Source organism: Antechinus flavipes, chromosome 4, assembly GCF_016432865.1.
Source record: "Antechinus flavipes isolate AdamAnt ecotype Samford, QLD, Australia chromosome 4, AdamAnt_v2, whole genome shotgun sequence".
Taxonomy (NCBI): domain Eukaryota; kingdom Metazoa; phylum Chordata; class Mammalia; order Dasyuromorphia; family Dasyuridae; genus Antechinus; species Antechinus flavipes.
The window spans coordinates 462,699,324-462,723,219 of record NC_067401.1 but is presented as its reverse complement, the minus strand read 5'-3'; the positions used below and the strand labels follow the sequence as shown (position 1 = coordinate 462,723,219).

The 23,896-nt window shown below is 39.7% G+C and overlaps 1 protein-coding gene across 1 annotated transcript in view; it reads left to right on the top strand.

Annotated features, from left to right (window-relative positions):
* Positions 1–23,896, top strand: part of UBE2U (ubiquitin conjugating enzyme E2 U) — an 87,806-nt gene that overhangs the window by 33,955 nt on the left and 29,955 nt on the right. Inside the window, exons 7-8 of the mRNA XM_051999511.1 lie at positions 782–870; positions 19,562–19,631. Coding sequence (XP_051855471.1) covers positions 782–870; positions 19,562–19,631 — 159 coding nt within the window. The remainder of the gene's footprint in view (positions 1–781; positions 871–19,561; positions 19,632–23,896) is intronic.

Below are 23,896 nucleotides of genomic sequence, written 5' to 3'. Positions count from 1 at the left end.
TAGAGGCCCTTTCCAGCTCTGGGCCCCTGACCCTTCATGAGCACTGTGTTCTGGGCTAACTGTAATGTCTTATCTGTTCCCTGAACTCAAAAAGGCATTTCTTGCCTTCACACAAACCATCTCCAGTGGCTATTGTGTCCTCCTTGATGAGCAGCTCACCTTAAGCTTCCAGAATCATCCTCATTGGTCAAGGCTCAGCTCAGCTGCCTCTGTACCGTTTCCTCTGGTTCCCAAGCAGGGGGATACTTCAGTATTTTCTTCCTTTATTTTTCTCTGAAGCTAACGCAGCTCTTTGCTCTTCTGACATCTTAGTGCTTTTCCACAAGCTTTTTCTTTCTATTGGAATATACTCCTTTCTTATCTGTGCCTCGTATCATTCAAGGCTCAGTACAAAGGCTAACATTAACCCCTGGATCTCCTGCTCTCTCCTCTCCCCACCTTCCCAGTGCCAGTGCTAGAGCCTTTCCTTCCTTCTGTAATGACTTCATATTTACTTAGCTGTATATACATGGTTTCTCCCCCAATAGACTATTAGCTCCCTAAGGGTGAAGACTGTTTCACGTTTTCCTGTACTGGTCTTCCTGGCTCAAAGCCCACTGCATGTTCTCTGGCTCACACTGCCTCGGTGCATTATTATAATGAAATGAGGGTCCCACTTAAGACATTTCTACCCTCCCTTGGAAGGTTTTCTGACGTGTTCTGGCTCTGGAGCCTCTGTGTGCCAGACTTTCACATTCACAAGTTGATTGTTATCTGATTGAACTTTTATTTTTCTTTTCAGAAGCATTAAAGGAGTTTCTTTTGATGAATATTACAGGACATGGTCTGGAATTGCAACATCACAAACGGCTAACTGTTACAAAATTCCAGGTAAGGTGATATTGTCTTACCCTGCATGCTTTGTGGGTAGGGAGCACAGACTAAACTTTCACTTTCCCTTTTTTCTTTGGCTTTTCCAGTTATCGAGGGCATAATTAAGGCCCTTGGTTGAGCTCATTAACTCATTATAATTCCCTGACTGTTTGCCAAGTGCTGCTTATGGGAGGGTCACTGGACTATGGCCTGAGAAGAGAGTATGGAGGAAAGGAGAACTGTAAGACAGAAGACACATTCTGGGAAACTTACTTTTTGACATTCAGAACTCCCCCCAAATGCCCTTATATGAAAGGGAACAAAAGTCTTTAAAACATACTTAAGTACTACTCTTATGGGATGGAAAGTGTAAGCAAGAAAGACAAATATAGAAGGCAAAAGAATAGTCAATTTAATTTGTAAAACATTGAAAAGACTCCTATTATATACCAATGATTGTGTTTGATGCTGAGAGTATGGCAACATAATGAAAAATCCCTCCATGATGGAGCTCCCATTCTACTGGTGGGATTGGAGAAGAAGGAGCCATCTTTAGATAGATACAAGGTAGCATGTGCTAGAGCATAAAATAATTTCTCAACAAGGGTTGATATATCCATCACTGCTACTTGTTAGAGATTGTACTAGGTGCTAGGTGCTGGGGATAGGAAGGCAGAAATGAAACAGGCTCTGCCCTTAGGGAGTCTTGAAGGAAGCTGTGGATGTCAAGGGTAGAGATGGAGACTGGCCAGATCCAGCTAAGAGAAAAATGGATGCATCAGTTTGAAGAGTCTTGTTCTCTGTCTTCCATGCATATTAGGAAGTGAGAGCAGGTGAACAAACATTTGTTGAACACCCACTCTGTGTGAGCCAGGGTGCTAGGAGGCACCACACCTGAGAAACCTGGGCAGAGTTCCAGCTCAATGTCTTCATTTTCCCCCCACAGGGTGAAAAAATGTTCATTCAAAAAAAGGTTCATTTTTTTGCTTAAAATCTCTGATGCTCCAGGATAGCCAACATACCTCCATCCAAATGTGCCCTCCAAACTGCATTCTGGACTCAAGCATGAATCTTTTTTCCCTCCAACTTTCTCCTGTGTTATCACAATATAGCTCCCTTCTAAGATTTCCATCTTGGAGGAGGCCCCACTCTCTAATGGACAGGGATTTGATTTATTTGTCAGTGGTGATCACATTTTCATGGCTATCCTATTAGGATTTTTCATGTACATAGTTTGTAAAATGGGTCAAATTCCTATTTCTCCATGCTCGTGGACTTCTTATTTAGAAACAAAAATCCTTGTCTCCTTCTATGCCCAGGGCTCTTGCACAAATCAGTCAACCCTCACAGCTCTCCAAATCCTACCTAAGGTTATTCCACACAGAAAGACATGGGGGGATCTGATCTGTCCAACACCCCTAATTCCACCCAATCCCTGGACTTCAGAGGTGATGAGAGCTCATTGATTCTATGTCTCTCCTGTTGGAGATGTCCGTGTCATTTTTTTAGTCACTTCTACTGGTTGAGAACTTGGATGTTATTTCTTGTGTTCTAACCACAAACGTGCTGCAGCCTGCTCACAGTCCCCATACAACTCTGCCCTTTGGGGTCACCTGCAATCTTCTGGGAAAAGTCTTCTCTGATGCCTCTTTGTTCTGCTGCCTTTCCTCTATTAATCATCTCCAATTTGTCCCTCTGGGCCATGCCAAGTAATTGCGACTATGTTTCACCCCTGGACTCTGATGACAGGAAGACAGAGTGAAGTTGATGACTTTGCAAACTTTGCCTCACATGCAGTTGACTCTCAAGTCAAGACATCCCCCTTGGGGGTGCTCATTGGTCCTCTTAAGGAAGGAAGGATGAATAGCATCAATCTGTCCCATATTTAGTTCCATTGTACATGGTTGTTTGCATGCTAGTTCTTTCATTAGACTGGGATCTCTGTGAGGACAGGGGCCTGACTTTTGCCATCCATTTGGTTTATATATATATATATGAAACTCTTTGGAATAGCTATATAAACTCTTTCAAATAATTATAGATCTCACTATTTCCCCCTCACTTTAGCTTCTATTAGGTCCACTAATGCAGCAGCACACGAGGGTCAAGATATTAGATCCCAATGTTGCAATTCATCTTATTGATGCATCTTTTTAAAAAAATAATGTTGTTAGAATGATCCTATTTCTTCTGTATTTTCTTTTGTTCTCCTTGCAAATTGATCTTTAAATATTCTTATTTTGATCTGTCTTAAATGGGATTTATTTCAAGATTTATTATCCATTATTTTGCTATTTTTATAAGACTCTATTTCTCATTGTTATCTCCAAATGGCATCCTTCATAAGATCAACCCTAAACTATTAGTATTCTTGGCTTGGATATGGTGTCCTTTTTCTTGTCAAGGAAATGAAGGATTTCGCTGGTGAGATAGTCCTGTAAGTTATTTGGAGGGGGAAGGGAAAAGGGGAGGAGAGAAGGGAGAAAGAGAGTGGGGAGGGAAGAGAGGGGGAGAGACAGAGAAAGTGTGACAGAGAAAACACTTCCAACAGAAGGGAAATATTGAAAATGTCAAATAGCAGGCAAGTCAAGAAAAATGAGGACTGATCTTTGGGGGGGGGGAAAGTCTTTGTATCTGGTAGTTATGAGGTCATTGATGACTTAGGGAGAACAATTTTAATAGAACTTTGGAAATGAATTCCCAACTGTAAGATAATAATTCCTTGAAAAAATTTATGAATTAATGTCAAATGGAGGCTCTCTGATCATTTAGAAAGGGATGTAATCATCATAAATAGCCATCACTGCTTCATTAAGACTAGGTCATGACAGACTATCTTGATTTCTTATTTCCAGAATTAATAGACAAATGTATTAGAGGAATAACAGAGTATACCTAGACTTGAACAAAGTCTCTTCTACTAGTCTTCTGGACAAAATTCAGAGATCTGATGATTTTGGAACAGGTTAAAAGACTGGGATAAAGTAGTCATTGTTGCATATATGTTGATTTGTTGGGAACTCTCAATGGAGTGTCCAACGGGTGATTTGGCCCTAGAGTGTCCAACCTATTTATCAATACCACTAGACGGCAATACTGAGCAAGGATTGCTGCAGTTTCAATCATGTCTTGAGCCAGAGAACTTGGGCAACTTGTTCTACTACTCCCTTTGCTTTGAGGGAGATTCATTAGCAGTCCTATTGTCATTCAAAAATTTAACTTTCTTTTTCCAATCAACTCCCTCTCCCTCCTTTTATGAGGGAAAAGTTTCCTTTTCAAGCCATGACATTAAATATTTATCCCTAAAAAAAGAGGAAAAAAATGCCTTTTCTTTGCTCTAAAATTGGGGTTATTATCAGATCCCAATTTGTCTGCTAAAATAATTTGGGTTTCAGACTCTAGGGCATGGTTATCACAGTACACTACCACATTTCCCTTCTCCACTCCATTCCTTCATTCAGTCATTCTAACATCTGGACCAAATATTTTGATTCTCTAAATCAAAGCATATATGGTCTTTTCTTTTTATCAAGGTACAGTAACATTAAATAAATATATTTTACACAACTTAGACTTTCTGATGGCCAGTAGAACTTTTAAAGTTGATAGCTATAATCTAAATTACAGGTAAGAAGCAAAGAAGCTCACTGACTTGGCTACTTTATCTAATAATCTGAAAAAAGCCATGTCTTTAAGTGAAAGTCAAAGAGTCCCAAACTTCCAACAAGTTATCATGGCTTAACTTTTTGCACTTTTTTTTTTTTTTTTTTTTACTATTTTGAGAGCTCCCCATTTGCAATGCCTTCCTTCATTATCCAGCTTGCCTTCTTTCTAGATGCTTCATTCTAAAAGTCCTTATAAGTCCCAAGTTCAAGAAAAGGGATTCAACTAGGTGTATGGATCATTAGCCTGGCATATTATGTCTCTTCAAGTCCTTCCATTTCTTCCATGGGTGCTCAGAGGCTAGTTATTTATATAATTTGTTGGTGACAAAGATCTGGGACGGAAAAACAATACAGCAGATCAGGGTAGCTTAATGTTTTTGGTGTCGTGAGCCCTTTAAAGCCCATTAAAGCCTTTGGCTCCTTAGTCAGAATCATATTTTAAAGGTATAAACAAAATATATAATAATACAAAACAAATCAATTATATTGAAATAAAGATGGTATTTTTCCCATTGAAATCCACAGGCACCCTGAAATCTACCCACAGACCTCTTGGAGAGATAAGTACACAAACAGTTAGGTAATAAGAAATTCCAAAAAGGATTTATTCCTACATACCCTTTTGTTATAAATAAGGGCATCTGTCAATCTCCAGTCTCATAGCAACATCTTTCCCATTTTCCATGATATTCCAAAGATAATTGATGATGGCTAAGCAATCATATCTCTAGGTACTTCTAATAATGTGCCCAAAGACCTTCCTGGTTTTCTTATACATTCTCCCCCAGCTCACTCCCATACTTTATGATCCTTATGATCCAGCCTATTTTTTGTCTCTTAAACATAATGTTTCTCTCTGTGAGGCTTTTGCACTAGCCATTTCTCATAGCTAAAATCCACTCCTTCCTTACCTCTCCTTTGGAATCCCTAATTTAAAAAAAAATAGCTTTTTATTTTCAAAATACATTCAAAGATAGTTTTTGACATTCACCCTTTCAAAACTTTGTGTTCCACTTTTTTCTCCCTTCCTTCCCTCCCACCCCCTCCCCTAGATAGCAAATAAATGTTAAACATGTGCAATTCTTCTATACATATTTCCACAAATATCATGCTGCACAAGAAAATGCAAAGCAAAAAGGAGAAAAAAAAGAGAAAGGGGGAAAAAAGCAAGCTAAAAGCAACAAAAAGGTGAAAATACCATGCTTTGATCCACAATCAGTTCCCACAGTGCTCTCCCTGGATGCAGATGGCTCTTTCCATCACAAGTTTATTGAAATTGCCCTGAATTATCTCATTGTTGAAAAGAGCCGCATCCACCAGGTTTGATTATTGCATAATCTTGCTGTTGCCATGTCCAATGATCTCCTGGTTCTGCTCATTTCATTCAGCATCAGTTCATGTAAGTATCTGCAGACCTCTCTGAAATCATCCTGCTGATTATTTCTTATAGAAGAGTAATGGAATCCCTGATTTCCTTCAAGATTTAGCTCAAATATAACCTTTTGCAGGAAGAATAGAGGTTGACCCTTGCATGGTGAGCCTGGGAGGATGGCCATATCCTTGACATTTAGAGACAGGAGAGGACTTGAGGGAAAGAGGATGTATTCCATTTTGGACCCATTAAGATTTCCATAGGACATACAGCTAGAGATGTCTCATTGGCAGTTGGAGGTGGAAGACCCAAGACTGAGAGCACAGGGATGGACAAAGACATTTGAGAATCGTCAGATTTTCCCTGACAAGGGGAAGGGCCACTTCCTGCCTGTGAGAGAGGATGAATGAAAGATCATGTGGGAGGGCATCTGAGGGATGGTGGGAGTTTTTTCTCAACATCAAGCTTTAAATGGTCTCTTGGCCACAGCCCCCACTGCTTCTGGCTCACCCCCTGGGACCAAAAACAAAGCTAATCTCTCCTCCACAAGGGAGTTCTGCAAATCCCGGAGGCCAGTGAGCATCATCTCCTCGGAGGCCTGGCAGCAGGCATTCTAGACATTGCAGCTGATGACTGACTCTGAGGACTGGCTCAAACCAAAACAGCCTCCCCAGTGACAAACACCTGGACACACAATGGAGTCTTCTGCATGAGAGAAGGAAAGAAAATATTCAGGGCTCCTTGGAGCATCCGTGCTGAGCACCTAGAGGGGAAATGGGAGCCTTGAACAGAAGTGCACCCCAGTCTAGAGAAGCTGGAAGGGGGGAGGAAGGAGAGAAGCATTATGAGGTTCCTACTATGTGCCAAGCACTTTGCAAAAACCATCCCATTAAATCCTCATAACCCTAGCAGGAGGTGCTATTATTATCTCCATTTTACAATTGAGAACTCAAGACAGAGGGAAGTTGTGACTTGTCCAGAGGGACTTGGGATTTGATTTGCTGCCCCAAAGATGTTTTGAAAATGGTGGAAATCACTAGAATACCCTGAACATCATAGCCCTCCCAAGGAGGCTGATCCCACACATAACCTCACTCTGCTGTCACCAAATTAGGCTCATTCACCAGTCCTACTGATGCTTGCCAACAGCAGAGAAGAGTTTCTGAGTCCCTGATTTTTGTCTCTTGGTCCCAACTTTATCAGGCAATTGCTTAAATAATCATAAGTCCTAGGGAAGGGTGAAAGAAATTAAAATGTAAAACTCACATGTGGGTTGCTGCTCATCCTGCTTCCCAAAGTAAAACAAGTCCAGTTCTGTCTCTCTGTCCCTGTCTCTCTCTGTCTCTCTCTTAATTTGCCCAATTTCCTGGAATAATTGAGATGGCTTTTTAGATTGGAGAGAGTTCCTTGAACTACTCTGAAATAAAAGAGAATTTATAAAATAAGCTCATGTACAGTTATCAAGAAGATAACTAAAGGTCTTAGAGTCTTTTCATAGGATGCTGTCTCAGACAAATAGTGCAATGAGTTGTTTTGGGGTTGTTTTTGTAATCATCCTCATGAACGCACCCTATGTACTTTTCCAAGCTTTTAAATCTGGACTTGGTTACTGACTCGGAGCAGATTTTTATTTCGCTCACATGGGATTTTACCTGATGGTGTCAAATCTGAAATGGTTTGCATCTGAAATCATTTGCTACATGAAATATATGCATATGCATAAGTATGTGTACATGATCTGTATGTGTGTGTTTATATGTCTTTACTTAATGGCTGTCATATGGCAAATACTTGCTTAATGCTTCATGTACTTATTCCTGCCCTGATTTCGTTTGTGCCTCTGATGTTGACTAGCTGTGTGCCCATGTTTGAATCTATTCACCTTTGAGTCTCAATTTTCTCATCTATAAAATGGGGATAATAATGAATAGATTGCTAGCCTTTATATAAGTCCACAAAATGCTTGACAAATATTGCCCCACTCTCATTATTTTTTTTCCATTTGACAAGTGAGGAAACTGAGGCAGATGGTGATGAAATGACTTGCTGGGAGTCACATGGCTAGCAAGTTTCTGAAGTCACATTTGAACTCGGATCCTCCTGATTTGTGGTACAGAGCTCTCTGTCCAATATATCATGTAGGAGCAAATAAGATAGATATGAAAAACACTTTAAAAACAATAAGGCATTATGGAAAAGTCAGTTATTATTACTCTTACCGTCAGTGATTTAAAAATCGGCAAATATGAGATATCTCTAGCTCTGCCGCGGCTCTCACGGTATAACAGCAAACAAGAGGTTTGGCAGGGAGTCCGGTCACGCATATGGTTGTGAGCAGCGGAGCGTTGACGATGGAGCGCTTGGAACCCCATAAGGAAATGTTTAGGGGAAGGGATTCTTTGAGAGCAGTGGGCTCTGTCACATGGGGAGGAGGCTTCCTGCTGTTCCTTTGCTGTCATCAAGACAGACAAAACAGCCTGCAGGCATCCTGGGGATGCTGGCTCTCACTCGAGGGGGCCTGGCTTTCCCAGACTACCACCAAGACCAGGGGCCATGGGTCACCAAAATGGCAGCAGACCCTCAAGGGAGAGGAAGGGTAGGTGAAAGGGTGCAAGCCTGCAGGACCGAGCCCTGCTTCTAATCCTGTCACTTAGAGCTGACTGAACCAGCAGTAAAGTGGTTAAGGTTCATCTTTTCATTGGGGAGATAATATGGATCTTACTTTCTTTACCAAGCTGTCAAAGGCTGATGCTCCTTTTTGTTGGGACAGAGTACAGTGGAAAGGTGGCTGGCTTTAAAGCCAGGATTTGCCCGTGTGACATCAGGCAAGTTCCTCTGAGTCTCAGTTTCCCCATTTGCAAAGAGAGGTGGTTAGACTCTGCGAAGCTCTAAATCTGGCATCCTTTGGGCTTACGTACCAGCTGGAACTATAGGGAACCTCCCATACCAATTCAGCTTGACAACTTAAAATCTTTAGTGGGTTGCCCGATCCACTGAGAGGTTAAGTAGCCCGCCCACTGTCACACAGCGAGTAGGTGTCTGAGGGCCACCCTGAACCCAGACCTTCCTGCTTCCAAAGTTGGCTTGTGTTCACAATGCTACCTTGCTTCTTGAAGGTTAAGAGGTGATAACTCAGCAGGAAAGTGTTCTAGATGGGCAAATGTGCTAAGGAGAGACTGAGAGGGCCTTTGTGTTTCTTGTTCTGAGGCATTCTTAGAGGCTCCCAGGGATATCAGAGAACACTGCAATGTTCTTTGTTCCCAGATGTTTCCCCTTCCACTTCAGGGTAAACAAGAGAAATCCCTGACAGCTGGCAGGGGGGAGAGGATGCGTTTGGGACTGGGATGCAATGTACAGTGGAGACAATGCTTATCACATGTGGACGTAGCCTCGATCTCCTGATGCTGCTGCTCAGTGTATTGGTCTGCAAATGTTCATTTTTTAAAAAAAAATGACAGTGTCCATGTACAACCAAAAGCAACTGGATGCCAAAAATATATACTCTATTATTTTATTCCAATTTTTGAAATAATAATAATAACATAGATAATTATAATATAAAACTAGCATATATATAGTGCTTAAAGCTTGTAAAGAACTTCAAAAATATTATCTAGAGGCAAGTAGGTGATATAGTGGATAGAGATATAGGTCTAACATTAGGAAAACCTGAGTAAAATATTATTTTATTTCAACTGATGAAATAATAATAATATAGATAATTATAATATAAAACTTAGCATTTATATATATATAGTATTTTAAAGCTTGTAAAGAAGTTCAAAAATATAGAGGCAAGTAATTGATACAGTGGATAGAGAGATGAGTCTAACGTTAGGAAAATGTGAGCAAAATACTATTTTATTTCAACTCATGAAATAATAATGATATAATTATGATATAAAACTTAGCATGCATATATATAGTGCTTTGAAGCTTGTAAAGAAGTTAAAAATTATCTAGAGGCAAGTAATTGGTACAATAGAGAGATGGGTCTAACGTTAGGAAAACCTGAGCAAAATACTATTTTATTTCAACTCATGAAATAATAATAATATAGATTGTAAAGACTGAGTTAGCACCCTGGATGCCCCAGAATCAGCTGGAGGCAGGATAAGCAAAAGTCCTTGGTCTTTATTCCTGGTCTTTAGGCATAGAAGTGAATGGGATGGATGCAGGATCCTTTCTTCTCTTCTTCTACCGCCAAAGTGACTCTGGCTTGTCTTATTCCACCCCCTAATCCTTCCCACAGTTCTCTGTGTACACTAACAGATCAAATCAGCACAGAATAGTGGGAAGGGCCACTTTCCAAGCATATACTAATAGAGTATTGTTCAATGGGTAATTAGCCTTAAGTGCTCAGTTATCCAAACCCAGTGCATCAGCTCACAGTTTCAGTCCTTTACAATAGATAAATCATAACATAAAACTTAGCACGTATATATAGTGCTTTAAAGCAAGCATGTAAAGAACTTCCAAAATATTATCTAGAGGCAAGTAGTTGGTACAGTGGATAGAGAGATGAATCTAACGTTAGGAAAGCCTGAGTAAAATAACATTTTATTTCAACTCATGAAATAATAATAATAATATAGATAATTATAATATAAAACTTAGCATGTATATAGTGCTTTAAAGCTTGTAAAGAGCTTCAAAAATATTATCTAGAGGCAAGTAATTGGTACAATGGATAGAGAGATGGGTCTAATATTAGGAAAGGGTGAGAAATCCAGTCTCAGACACTAAACCTTTGGTTTGACTCACTTTCCTCAATTGTAAAATGGGGATAAGAGTAGCACTTTCCTCCCATAATTGTTGTGAGATAATATTTATAAAAGTGTTTGGCACAATGTCTGGCACATAGTAAAGTACTCTAGAAATCTTAGCTATTGTTGCTGTTGTTATTGCTACTTCCACACAGAGGCTTTATTATCTAAGAAAATAGATGTCTCCAATTTAGAATTGATACTTTTTTCTTCTTTTATTCAAATTCTTCTTTTTTTTTTTTTTTTTTTTTTTTTTGGTAAAACAATCAGGCTTAAATTTCTTGCTCAGGACCACACAGTTAATAAACAGGCAAGGGCCTGAGACTAGATTTGAATTCAGATCCTCCTGACTCAGGTCTGGTGCTTTATATCATCTGAACATGCTTCCTCATAATAAAGATTTTAAAAAGAGAAGAAAAAAAATTTAGCCAAAGCAATCTGCACATCAATGGCACCTGTAACTATATGCAATATTCATCATCTTCCTCCAAAAACCATAATAACAAAGATCTGTGGGTTTTTTTTTCAACTATTTCCAGGAATCAAGCTTGGTAACTTTCTTTCTTTCTTTCTTTCTTTCTTTCTTTCTTTCTTTCTTTCTTTCTTTCTTTCTTTCTTTCTTTCTTTCTTTCTTTCTTTCTTTCTTCCTTCCTTCCTTCTTCCTTCCTTCTTCCTTCCTTCCTTCCTTCCTTCCTTCCTTCCTTCCTTCCTTCCTTCCTTCCTTCCTTCCTTCCTTCCTTCTTCCTTCCTTCCTTTCTTTCTTTCTTTCTTTCTTTCTTTCTTTCTTTCTTTCTTTCTTTCTTTCTTTCTTTCTTTCTTTCTTTCTTCCTTCCTTCCTTCCTTCCTTCCTTCCTTCCTTCCTTCCTTCCTTCCTTCTTCCTTCCTTCCTTCCTTCCTTCCTTCCTTCCTTCCTTCCTTCCTTCCTTCCTTCCTTCCTTCCTTCCTTTCTTTCTTTCTTTCTTTCTTTCTTTCTTTCTAACTTTTTGTTGGCAGAACCCATGCCAGGGTAATTTTTTACAGCATTATCCCTTGCATTCATTTCTGTTCCGATTTTTCCCCTCCCTTCCTCCACCCCCTCCCCGAGATGGCAAGCAGTCCTATACATGTTAAATAGGTTACAGTGAATCCTAGATACAATATATGTGTGCAGGACTGAACAGTTCTCTTGTTACACAGGGAGAATTGGATTCAGAAGGTATAAATAACCCAGGAAGAAAAACAAAAATGCAAGCAGTTTACATTCATTTCCCAGTATTCTTTCTTTGAGTGTAGCTGCTTCTGTCCATCCTTGATCAATTGAAACTGAGTTAGATCTCTTTGTTGACAAAATCCACTTCCATCAGAATACATCCTCATACAGTATCATTCTTGAGATATATAATGATCTCCTGGTTCTGCTCATTTCACTTAGCATCAGTTCATGTAAGTCTCACCAATCTTCTCTGTATTCATCCTGCTGGTCATTTCTTACAGAACAAAAATATTCCATAACATTCATATACCACAATTTACTCAACCATTCTCCAATTGATGGGCATCCATTTGTTTTCCAGCTTCAAGCCACAACAAACAGGGCTGCCACAAACATTTTGGCTCATACAGGTCCCTTTCCCTTCTTTAGTATCTATTTGGGGTATAAGCCCAGTAGAAACACTGCTGGATCAAAGGGTATGCACAGTTTGATAACTTTTTGAGCATAGTTCCAAATTGCTCTCCAGAATGGCTGGATGTGTTCACAATTCCACCAGCAATGTACCAGTGTCCCTGTTTTCCCACATCCCCTCCAACATTCCGCGTTATCTTTCCCTGTCATTCTAGCCAATCTGACAGATGCGTAGTGGTATCTCAGAGTTGTCTTAATTTGCATTTCTCTGATTAATAATGACTTGGAACATATTTTCATATGGCTAGAAATATTTTCAATTTCTTCATCTGAGAATTGTCTGTTCATATCCTTTGACCATTTATCAATTGGAGAATGGTTTGATTTCTTATAAATTAGAGTCAATTCTCTATATATTTTGGAAATGAGGCCTTTATCAGGACCATTGACTGTAAAAAATGTTTTCCCAGTTTATTGTTTCCCTTCTGATCTTATCTGCATTAGTTTTGTTTGTACAAAAACTTTTCAATTTGATATAATCAAAATTTTCTATTTTGTGGTCAATAGTGATCTCTAGTTCTTCTTTGGTCATAAATTCCTCCCTCCTCCACAGGTCTGTGAGGTAAACTATCCTATGCTCTTCCAATTTATTTATCATCTCATTCTTTATGCCTAGGTCATGAACCCATTTTGACCTTATCTTGGTATACGGTGTTAAGTGTGGATCAATGCCTAGTTTCTGCCATACTAATTTCCAGTTTTCCCAGTAAATTTTGTCAAATAATGCGTTCTTATCCCCAAAACTGGGATCTTTGAGTTTGTCAAACACTAGATTATTAAAGTTATTGACTGTTTTGTCCTTTGAACCTAACCTATTCTATTGATCAACTAGTCTATTTCTTAGCCAATACCAGATGGTTTTAGTAACTGCTGCTTTATAATATAATTTTAGATCTGGTACAGTTAGGCCACCTTCATTTGATTTTTTTTTTCATTAATTCCCTTGAAATTCTTGACCTTTTGTTTTTCCATATGAACTTTGTTGTTATTTTTTCTAGGTCATCAAAATAGTTTTTTGGGAGTCTGATTGGTATAGCGCTAAATAAATAGATTAGTTTAGGTAGTACTGTCATCTTTATTATATTTGCTCGCCCAATCCAAGAGCATTTAATATTTTTCCAGTTGGTTAGATCAGACTTAATTTGTATGGAAAGTGTTTTGTAGTTTTGCTCATAAAGTTTCTGATTTTCCCTTGGCAGATAGACTCCTCAATATTTTATACAATCAGTAGTTACTTTAAATGGAATTTCTCTTTGTAACTCTAACTGTTGGGTTTTGTTAGTGATATATAAGAATGCTGATGACTTATGTGGGTTTATTTTGTATCCTAAGCTTGGTAACTTTCTAAGGATTTTGTTTGTTGCCATTATCTTAGTCGATGTAGATAATTTTCTTGGTTCTCCTGAATTCACACCAGTCCATTTACATCTTGTGTTTTTTAGTATTTTTTTATATTTTTAATATAGTACATGTAACATATTATATATTGATTTATTACACACAACATACATATAGTCTGTTATAATGTAATGTGTTAGATGTGTTACATCTAACACATTACATGATAACATTACATAATATCTCAGTGTTTTCAGCATTGAATTCAGAATGTGAAAACAAACATGCTTTTGTTTAAAAAAATCAGTTGCATATGGGATCACAGATTGAGAACTAGGAAAAACCTCAGAGATCATCTAATTCAACTTCTCATTTTGCCAATTACAAACTTGAAGTTGTTCAGAGACACTGATAGTGATGGAGCTGTGATTGGAACTCAAGTCCTCTGATACCTACAGAATCACAAAATTTCAAGGGGGGAGGGACCTGAATTACCATGTTATCCAAACACACTTCAACTAGAATCCCCCCCTTACCCACCTTACTAATGGTCTTCCAGCCTTTGTCAGAAGATCTCCAGTGCAAAAAGAGACTCCCCGCCTTTTGCCCCTTTCACTTTGGGAAAACAGTGCTTATTATGTGAAGTTTCCCTTACAATTAAAGCTAATTCCCCTCATTTAAATATCCATCCACTGTTCTTAGTTCTGCCCTTGGGGTTAAAGGAAACACATATGATCTCTCATTCACATCTCAGCCCTTCATATATTTTAAAGATATCTGTTATTAGTTATCTTTGTTTGGTGATGTCTACTCATCTAATACATAGAATCACAGAATATTAGTTTTATTTTTTTTATTTTTTTAGATGCATGATCATAGCAAACATTGATATTTAATAGACTATGTGATTATAAGTGACAAACAATTCCTGATACAAAGTGCTGGATTGATCATAGATTTTTCCTCATAGAGCTAAATATACCCATTCACCAGAAATGAATGGGAATTCACCACAAGACAAAATGACTACCAGAATAATTAATGTTACATATGGCAGTTCTTCTCTGAGAGGGAATACTTTGTTGCTAGCTTGAAGGGAAAGTTGAGTCAACAGAGAGTAGGCAACAGTGAGATTTGCTATGCAACATTGCATTTGCTCATTTGGATCAGAACACCCACAAACATCAAGATTGAGAATCTTGGTTTTAGAATGGCCTCAGAGACCACTGGGTACAGACCAGACCAGCACAAGAATGCCCTCTATGACATATTGTACAATTATTCATCTACCCTTTGATGGAAGCTGTACAAGGAAAGGAAAAAAAAGTACAACTTCCCGAGACAGTCCCCTCTGCTCTTGAGTCACTGTAGTTATTAAGAATTTCCCTCTCAAGTCAAACTTCAGTAATGTGTTTTCCAATTTCTGCTGCAGACCCAGTCCTCTTTCCAGTGGATTTTACCTCTTATTATTTGGTTTCATTCTCTCTCCTAGATATTTTGCTGGCCAATGAGTCTTAAGAGCCTAGAATTTGGAGATCTTCTAGTTTAGCTTCCTCAGTGTATAGGTAGGAAACTTAGTCCCAATGATGGGGAATGACATTTTCAAGGGAAGAAAAGTAAGGGGATTAGGATCCAGAGCCTTTGGCTCTAAATCAAGACCATGATCCACTCTGTTTTCCATTAGGTTTAGATATCATAAGTAGATGAGTATTGATCATACTTGAGACCCAATAGGTCCATTTGAGGAACCAGTCACATAAGTCTCAGATTTTAATTTACTTCTATATTCTCCATAAAAGAGAAAAGGCTTCAACCTAGAAAAGTTAGAACAAAAGTCTTAAGGAGAGATTTGAAGTGGAAGATGAGAGAAATAACATAATTAGGGGGATTGTTTGGGTTTGAGTCCAAGGACCTGAAAGATTGTATCATTTTGAAAGACTTTGAAAGGAACTTAAGGCATGATCATGAAACTCCTATGAATAATATTTGAGAAGACAAGAAGTCACCAAAAGTGAGAGGTGATCAGATATCTCCATTTTCAAAAGGGAGAAAAACAGAAACAAACATGTAAACTTGATGTCATTCCCAATAAATTTATAAAATGTAAAGGGGAGACCCATCAATGAGGAATCAGTCTTTAGAGCATGCTCAGATTTTCCTTTACTGGTGAGTTAGACAAGAGTGTGTACAGATGGACATCCCTTGTCTGGCTATCTCCAGTCATGTGCAACTGAGGCACTGGCCCTTGGTGATGGACACAAAGCCTTCCGATTGGCTGAATAACCAACTAATCATGAGATTCTGAGCCAGAAGTGTGTTTGCACATCAAAGGCGATACTTTCTGATTTCTTACTCTTTTCTTCCTAGACTTTTATTTAGGGGATAGTGAGAAAATTCTGAAGTGAAGGACAGGACACACCAGTTGTTTCCTGCTTGAATAAGATCTCATAGAATTCTCAATAATGTTTGAAAAACTTTGAGCAAGCTCTTTGGTGATTTGCAACATGAGCGTTCTTAGCTCTTAGGTCATAGGCTTTTAGAATTAGAAAGAGCCCTAGATTAGAGATCATCTACTCCAGCCTCATCCCTGTACATTTTAGGAAAGTGAAGCCCCAAAAGGTAATGAATTTGCTCAAGGTCCATTGAGCCAATTATTTTATTTATTTATTTATTTTTTTGCTAAGGCAATTGGGGTTGAGTGACTTGCCCAGTCACACAGCTAGTGCTGTGTCAGAGATGAGATTTGAATTCAGGTCCTCCTGACTTCAGGGCTAGTGCCCTCTCCCCTGCACCACCTAACTGCCTCTTCCTCCCCCCGCCCCCAGCCAAAATTTAAGCTTTTCTGAGCTAACTCCAAGTCCAGTATTCTTGCTTGCCTTTCTCATCTTCAAGTCAATGAGTTGGTTAGATGGTGTATTTATCAAGATTGTACTTGAAGCAAACCTAGAATGACTAATAACAGAAATGCTAAAAGTTTTCAATGGGCCAGAATATGTCATATCTTAATTTCCTTGAAGACGACACTGAAGGCTTCATCTGGCAAATCTTTGAAGATTAATACTTTAAATTCTACTCAGTCTACAAGAGTTAATCAAGTGCCTTCCATGTCTCAAACTCTATGTTGCATGTTCAGAAGAAACACAACATGAAACAGCTTCTGCCTCAAAGAGCATTCAGAGTATTAAGTAAATTTAAGTGGCCCAAGAATTAAGGCTTTCATTTAGGTTAAAGCCCTCCAAAACCAAATCTAAATAATGAGGAAACCTGGAATAGTGTGTCACAACAGAAAACAATTTTAGAGTCCAGAAGATCTGAGTTCAAGTGTTATTTCTAATACTAGATGTATGACCCTGGCCAAATCCTTTAACTTTTCAGGATACGAGGCAGTTCTCTAAGGCTCCAAGGCGCAGAAAGGTTATAGTAATAGTAGAAGAAGTTTCCTGGTGGGAAATTTCCTACATTAATGAAATCAGAGTTCTGGATACCCTTTCCCTCAAAAAAGTAGAAGTATATTGTAGGGATTGAAGTTCTGGGCCTGGACATTCAGGAAAAGCATTAAGCTTTGGGGCCTTCCAGAATTGGGCAAACACAGTGGCGAAGGGTTTCAAAATCATGACAAAAGAGGTTTGAAAGTTTAGCCCGGAAAAGAGAAGGTTCATGGGACATGATATAATAGCTGCTTTCAAGTATTTGAAGACCTGTCAAATGAAAACATATATGATTTGTTCTGTTTAGCCCAGAGGGGTAGGGAAGTTGCTGAGAAGTCTATTTAGACTTCATTTAAGGAGATGTTTCCCAACAATTAGAACCATCCTTCATTGGAATCATAAGGTGACTGGCTGGTTCTCTTTTGTTGGAGGTCTTGACCATTTATTAGAGCTAAGAAAAGATTCTGGTTCAGCTGTGTGGTATAGGGCAAAGAGGCCTTCATTTGGAGTCGGGGGTTGTGGTTCTAATCCCAGCTCTGTCACTTACTTTAGATAAGTCACTGAACCTTAATACATTCGAATTCCTCCTCTGCAAGAAGAGGGCTGTAGAACGTGGCTGACTTCCAAGATTTCTGCTAGCTCTAAGCCTCTGGTTGAGACTAGGTGCAGGTTGGAAGAGATGTCCTCCGAGTTCCCTTCCAATGCTGAGATTCTGAAGAGTTCCATCATCTTCAGCCCTTGTTGGATACCATCAAACCAGATCTGTATGCTATATTTCAAGGGAAGATAATGACAAAGTGGAGATAATCCAGACTAGGGCAACCAGGAAGACAAGTGATCTGGAAACCATATGAGTATCCTTATGTTTATGGAGAAGAAATCCCTAATGGGTTCTATCTGCTTTTAATACCTGGAAGATGGCCAAGTGAGAGAGCAGAGGGTAGAACTAAGACCAGCAGGTAAGAGTCTAGGGAGGCTGACTGGGGTTTAATCGACAGAGTTGTCCAGCAGTGATAAACTGCCTCCCGAGGTAGTGAGCTTCCCATTCTGCCAAGTGTTCAAACAATAGATGAATGGCTGTTGGTGAGGGATACCTCTTTTAGAGGGAGACTGAGATAATTTGTCCCCAAGGATCTTCCTACCTCAGAGATGTGATGTCCCGTTTTGAAACACAATTATTTCAAAAGTTGTGAAAATGTTATTGTTTTATGAGTAATTTCAGATTTGCTCTCCATATGACCTTATTCAAACTGCTCACAAGCCAAATTCCATTTCAACTAATTCTGTGATAATTGTCACCAAGTGGCAATGTAGCATGATGGTTTTGGAGTCACGGGGTTCAAATCCTGCCTCCCATATTTACTACCTATGCAACGTTGGGCAAAGTATTTAACCTTGTTGGGTCTCAAATTTCTCAATGATAAAAATGAGGGAGTTGGACTAGATGGTTTATGGGGTCTCTTTAATCCCTAACTCTGGGTTTCTATAAATAAGCCACATTAAAAATTCCAGGATAGGAAACGTATTTGGATGATCAGAATTCCAGAGTTGTAAGGGATCCAGCTCATCTAATCCAAACCATTCTCAACAATCTTCCTTATGACACCTTGTTTGGATAGTCATCCAAAATTTGCTTTGATACCCCCCAACCCCCTCTCTAGGAAGCTCTTTACACTTTTGGATGACTCTAATCTCTGGGAAGCTTTGTCAAGCCTCAATTTGCCCTTTTGAATCCTCCTGATTCTGCCCTGTGGGGCTGAGGAAAACAAGCCTAATCCCTCTCTCACTTGACAACCTCTCTGTAGTTGGAGACAGTGATGGAGTAATCCATGAGCCTCCTTTTCTCTGGGCTAAACATCCTCACTTTCTTCTACCCAGATAGTTGAGGAGTGGATCGGGTCTCTGTTTCCTGGACGCTGTCCAGTTTATCAATGCCCTTCCTAAAATGTGGTTTCTGGAACTGCACGCTCTCCTCCACTCTTGACAATTTAATGGAAATTGACACCGACATCAATCAGCAAGCACTTATTAAATGCCTATTATGTGCAGGGCACTGGGCTGTGTGTTCACAGATCCTTATTGCCAAGTAAGCTGCTTAATGAAAGATATTAAATGACATTTAGTGAAAGGCATTAAATGCTACTTAATGAAGTCATTAAATCAAGCTGAGATATGAACACCTTGCAATTCTGAACTCACTAAGGTAGCTTAAAAATCCATTCTGAAGTTGGGTAAAGATTTCTGCAAGTCATGATGTAAAGGAGCATTGGACCTGATTTTGACCCTAAGAGACTAGCTATCTCCCTGATCCTGGATGAAAGGCTTATGGCTTCAGTGTCTCACTTGTCCCATCTGTAAAACTGGAACAATAATATAGTATTACCTGGCTCACAGGGTTGGGCGGGAGATGCTGAGCAAAAGTTCAAGTGTGCATTCTAGTTACTGTTTTTTTTTTTCCTGTTTCTCCTTCATTGCAGTATCTCATGATCTCACGAAGAATTACCAAAAATGGAAGAAAAATCACATAAAGCCAGACTGGGATGCAAAGTAAGTGGTTTGAATTCTGTGAATATATTCTAGAATGGAAGTTTGGCTGGGCCAAAAAGGGGCCAACTGAGGGTTGTTGGTTGATTGAATAGATAGATCATTGATTACTCATCTTAAAAGACTTGTTGTATGTCCCCATCAACTTTACTTGGTCATTTATTAAGTTTTTTTTTTACTGTAGGCAGAGCACTGAACTAGGTCCTGGAGAGGGATCAAATGATTAAAGAAGGTGGGATTCTTTCCCTCCCAGAGTTCACTGTCAAATAAGAAATAAAATACATACATGGATATGATGCGCATCGAATGCAATGAGGATAGTACAAAATGACATACTATCAGTCAAGACACAAACTTTTCTTAAGCAATTGCCAAGCATTGAGCACCATCCAGGATTCAGGACAGAAATAAGGCATTTCCTCCCCTGGAGGATAATAAATATAAGGGAGACGGGCAAAACCAAATGCCGGGTGAGGTCTGAGGTGGTGAGAGTCCTTAGCGATTGAATGAAATCTGTGATGTTCTTCCCACCCTTCAGTCGCCCATATTCCTGGCTGTGGCTTCATGTCTGGGCAGCCCAGAAATGGGACTGCTGAGAGATCCCCATTCAGGGAGAGACCAAGGAACATGAGTTGATTCAGTTGGACAGGTTGTTGGACATTGGCGATTCAAAGATTCTTACCCAGAGCAACTGAGACCAGAGCTAGAAGCCAGATCCAGAATATGAGCCCTTGTGACCCCTGGGGGAGTTGGAAGAAGGAGGAAAATATATAGTCTGAGGGTCAGTTAGAAGTGACTCAGACTGCAAATTTAGCTTTCGTCAGGATCACTTATGCCCCCATGTTGGACTTCAGATTGCTCTTGTTTGGGCTTCAGAAGGACAGCTCCTTACGATACCCTATAGTTCATGGGAAAATAGATTGGGAATTATAAGGACCTTAGAAGTCAGAGAGCCCAGTTCCCTTATTCTTCAAATGAGGAAACTGAGGTACAGCGAAACTGCTACTTATCTGAAACTTTATAACATAAGCAAAGGAATGGAAATAGGAGAGCATGGGATGTGTCCAAATTATTGTGAGGGAGAAGCCTCATTTCACTGAATTGTAATGAATGTGAAAGAAACTAGTTTTAAACAAAAACCCCGAAGAGAAAATGGGACATATTATGGTCAGCCTGTGAAAGCTGGACTGTATTTGATAGATGTGCAGAGAGTTTTAAGCTGAGGAATGACATTTTCAGAGGAGTCTCAGCTTCTAGAGTCAATACTATTTAAGAGGCTTCAATAAAACACTTCAGAACACACAAAAGAGAAAAAGAGTATGCAGAGGGAAAGCAGGGCAGTTGCTACCGTAAAGCTACTGTGCTAAATTGAACATATACTTTAAAAATAAAACCATCCCTGATCGAGATCCCAAGTCTCATATATAATCCTCCTTTTCTGTTCTTTGTTTATGGAAATGTTTGTATTTGCCTATGCTTGTCAAGTCCATAATTAAAAAAAGAAAAGAAGTTTCTGAAATGAAATCCCCGAAACTGAAAGCACACCAGTGTTGCCAAGAGCCAGGATGGACAAAATGTCCTAGCTTTAGTTCTGGATCTTTCCCTCGAGCTAAATATTCCTGGTCTTGTGTGCCTGTTGATTATTTTTACAGAGCTCTCTCTGTGGCTGCTGCTTCAGAGCTGGGGTCCCCAGACATCTTATTCTTTGCCTTCTCTCTTTCAAATGCTCCAATGTGGTCATCTGAAGCAATCTCCTGGGTGAACGCCGTGGGCTCTTTTTTTGTCTTGTAATTGCACCAGAGAGACGACTCGGTGGAGTGGGCAAAGGGTCGGTTGAGTCAGGAAGAAGGACGTTCCAGGCCCACTTTGAACACACACTGACTAGGTGATCCTGCGCCATCCATGTAGGGTCCAGTGACTCAGGCAACACTCAAATCAAACTATAAGTTACCAATGAGTGGATGCCCTTCCCAGGTAGATGGAGTTCCCTTACTTAACACACATTGGCTAGGTGATCCTGCGCCATCCCTATAGGTTTCAGTGTCTCAGGCAAAACTATTAAGTTACCAATGAGTGGATACCCTACCTGGGTAGATGGAGTTCCCCTGTTGAGAGTAAACTTTTCAAGTCTGAACAACCATGCTTCAATATAGACTCCTATTTGACTCTTGCTGACCCCATTTGGGGTTTTCTTGGCAGAGATACTGGAGTAGCTTGCCATTTCCTTCTCTAGCTGATTTTACAAATAAGGAAACTGAGGAAAACAGGGTGAAGTGATTTGCACAGAGTCACACAGCTAGTATCTGAGGCTGGATTTGAATCAAGTCTTCCTGACTTCAGGCACTCTGTCCCTGCATCACCTACAATATTATAGATTTAAAACCAGAGGCAATACATTGCCATATATGGAAGAGTGCTGAATTTGTCACCAGTGGCCTGAGTTCAAATCCCAGCTCTGCTAGGGACAACCCAGAAAACACAGAATAGGCTACTTCTCCTGCTTCCACTTCAATTTCCTCATCTGTACAATGAGATTCAGCTCAATGATTCTAACGCCTCTTCTAGCTCCTTCATCTATGGTTCTTTGACCCTGAGGGCATCTAGTCCATAGATTCGTGTTAGCCAATGAAAAGTTATAAAGAACTGGGCTCTTTTGAGCTCAAGGAGGAGCCTCAAAAACCTTCCTCATTCCACCTTTTAATTTTATACTTAAGGGAACCAGTAAAGCCATGTTGCCCCAAACCACCCAGGTGCTGAAGAATGCCCCCAATCCTGTGATGTAGGAAAGCCAATCTGGCCGCCTAAACAACAACATGATTCCGCACTTGGGATTTCTACAGGACTCGGAATCCTCCTGAAAAAACTCCCTCTTCTAGCTTTAACAGTGTAATTCCAACTACATTTTGCATCTGATTTTCTTTTCTTTGCTTGACTTCAGCACTAACTTTTCTTGAAGCCCCAATTGAAGGAATGCTTTTTTCCTCTCCTCTTTGATATTTTTCTGCTTTCAGAATGAATTAGGAGTAGGAGAGCAGCCTCTATTAGGCAGAATTGGAAGGTGGTTCAAGCCTGCTCTTTCCTAACCGCCAATGAGAGGCTTCTTCTGGAGTGGAAGAAACCTTCGAGGAGAGGAGGTTAATTCTCCTCCGACCCGACTTCCTTTCTGATTTCCTGTAACAGAATGGCTTTGTTTTATTTCTTGGCTAATCGATTCATCATGCAATCCCCCAGCATTCCCCGTGCCCCCCAAGCCAGGAAAAGTCAGATCTTGTCACTTTCAACTTCTCCGTCCATTTGGACATGTGGCGGAGGCAATTGTGAGCTCCTGGAACCCTTGCAGGCACCCCTTGTGTTATTGTGAAGGCTTAGGACAAATTACTGTATGCCTGATGACCCTGTCAGGGAAAAACCTTCACACTCAATGCCATCTGGGGCTGATGAGAACCTCTTTGGAGCATTGTATTTTCTGCATTTCAACTGTGGATTTCATTAGTTAAAAACAGACTCAAACGTTAGGCCGCCAGTTCCTCACTACTTTTCATTGGTTAACATGAATATTTTCTTGTGGTCGGATTTTGAAATACAAAGGTCTGATTATTTAGGAAAGGTCGGAAGAATGGTGATATTCAAGACTGATCACTTAAGAATAATTCATAGAATCGCAGACTTTGAGCTAGTGCCAATAGTCATCTTGTCCAATCTCCTTATTTATTTATTTTTTTTAACAGCTGAGGAAACTGAGATCCAAAGAAGTAAATAATTGTTCCTATACCAATTGGTATTGGGTTCAGGTCTTCTGTTTCCCAATTGACAAGAACCAACATCCTCAAATATTAATTCAGCATCTACTATGTGTCAGTCATTATACTAAGGGTTGGGGCCCCAAATAACCCTAATACTTAATAATAACGATCATTGTTCGGTTTTTGAAAATCTTGAGATTTTTTTTGTTATTGCTTAACTGTGCTACTGTGTTAGAGTAGCTGAAACCAAGAGATGCTTCTGATGACTACATAAACAAGTGTTTGGTCTTCTGTGGCTTGAATTAGGTGTGCTCTATGTAACATAATCAGTAGACCCAGGCAAGGTGTGGGGGGAAGAGTGGGGAGGGAGCTTTGGAGTCAAGAGGGAGTACTGGGTTCAAATGCTGTCTCTGTCAACGAATGGCAAGTATAATTGGGAGCAAAATTACTCACCTTTCTGAGCCTCAATTTCCCCCAACTGCAAAAATGTGAAGAAGAATATTTAATAATTCCTCCTTCACAGGG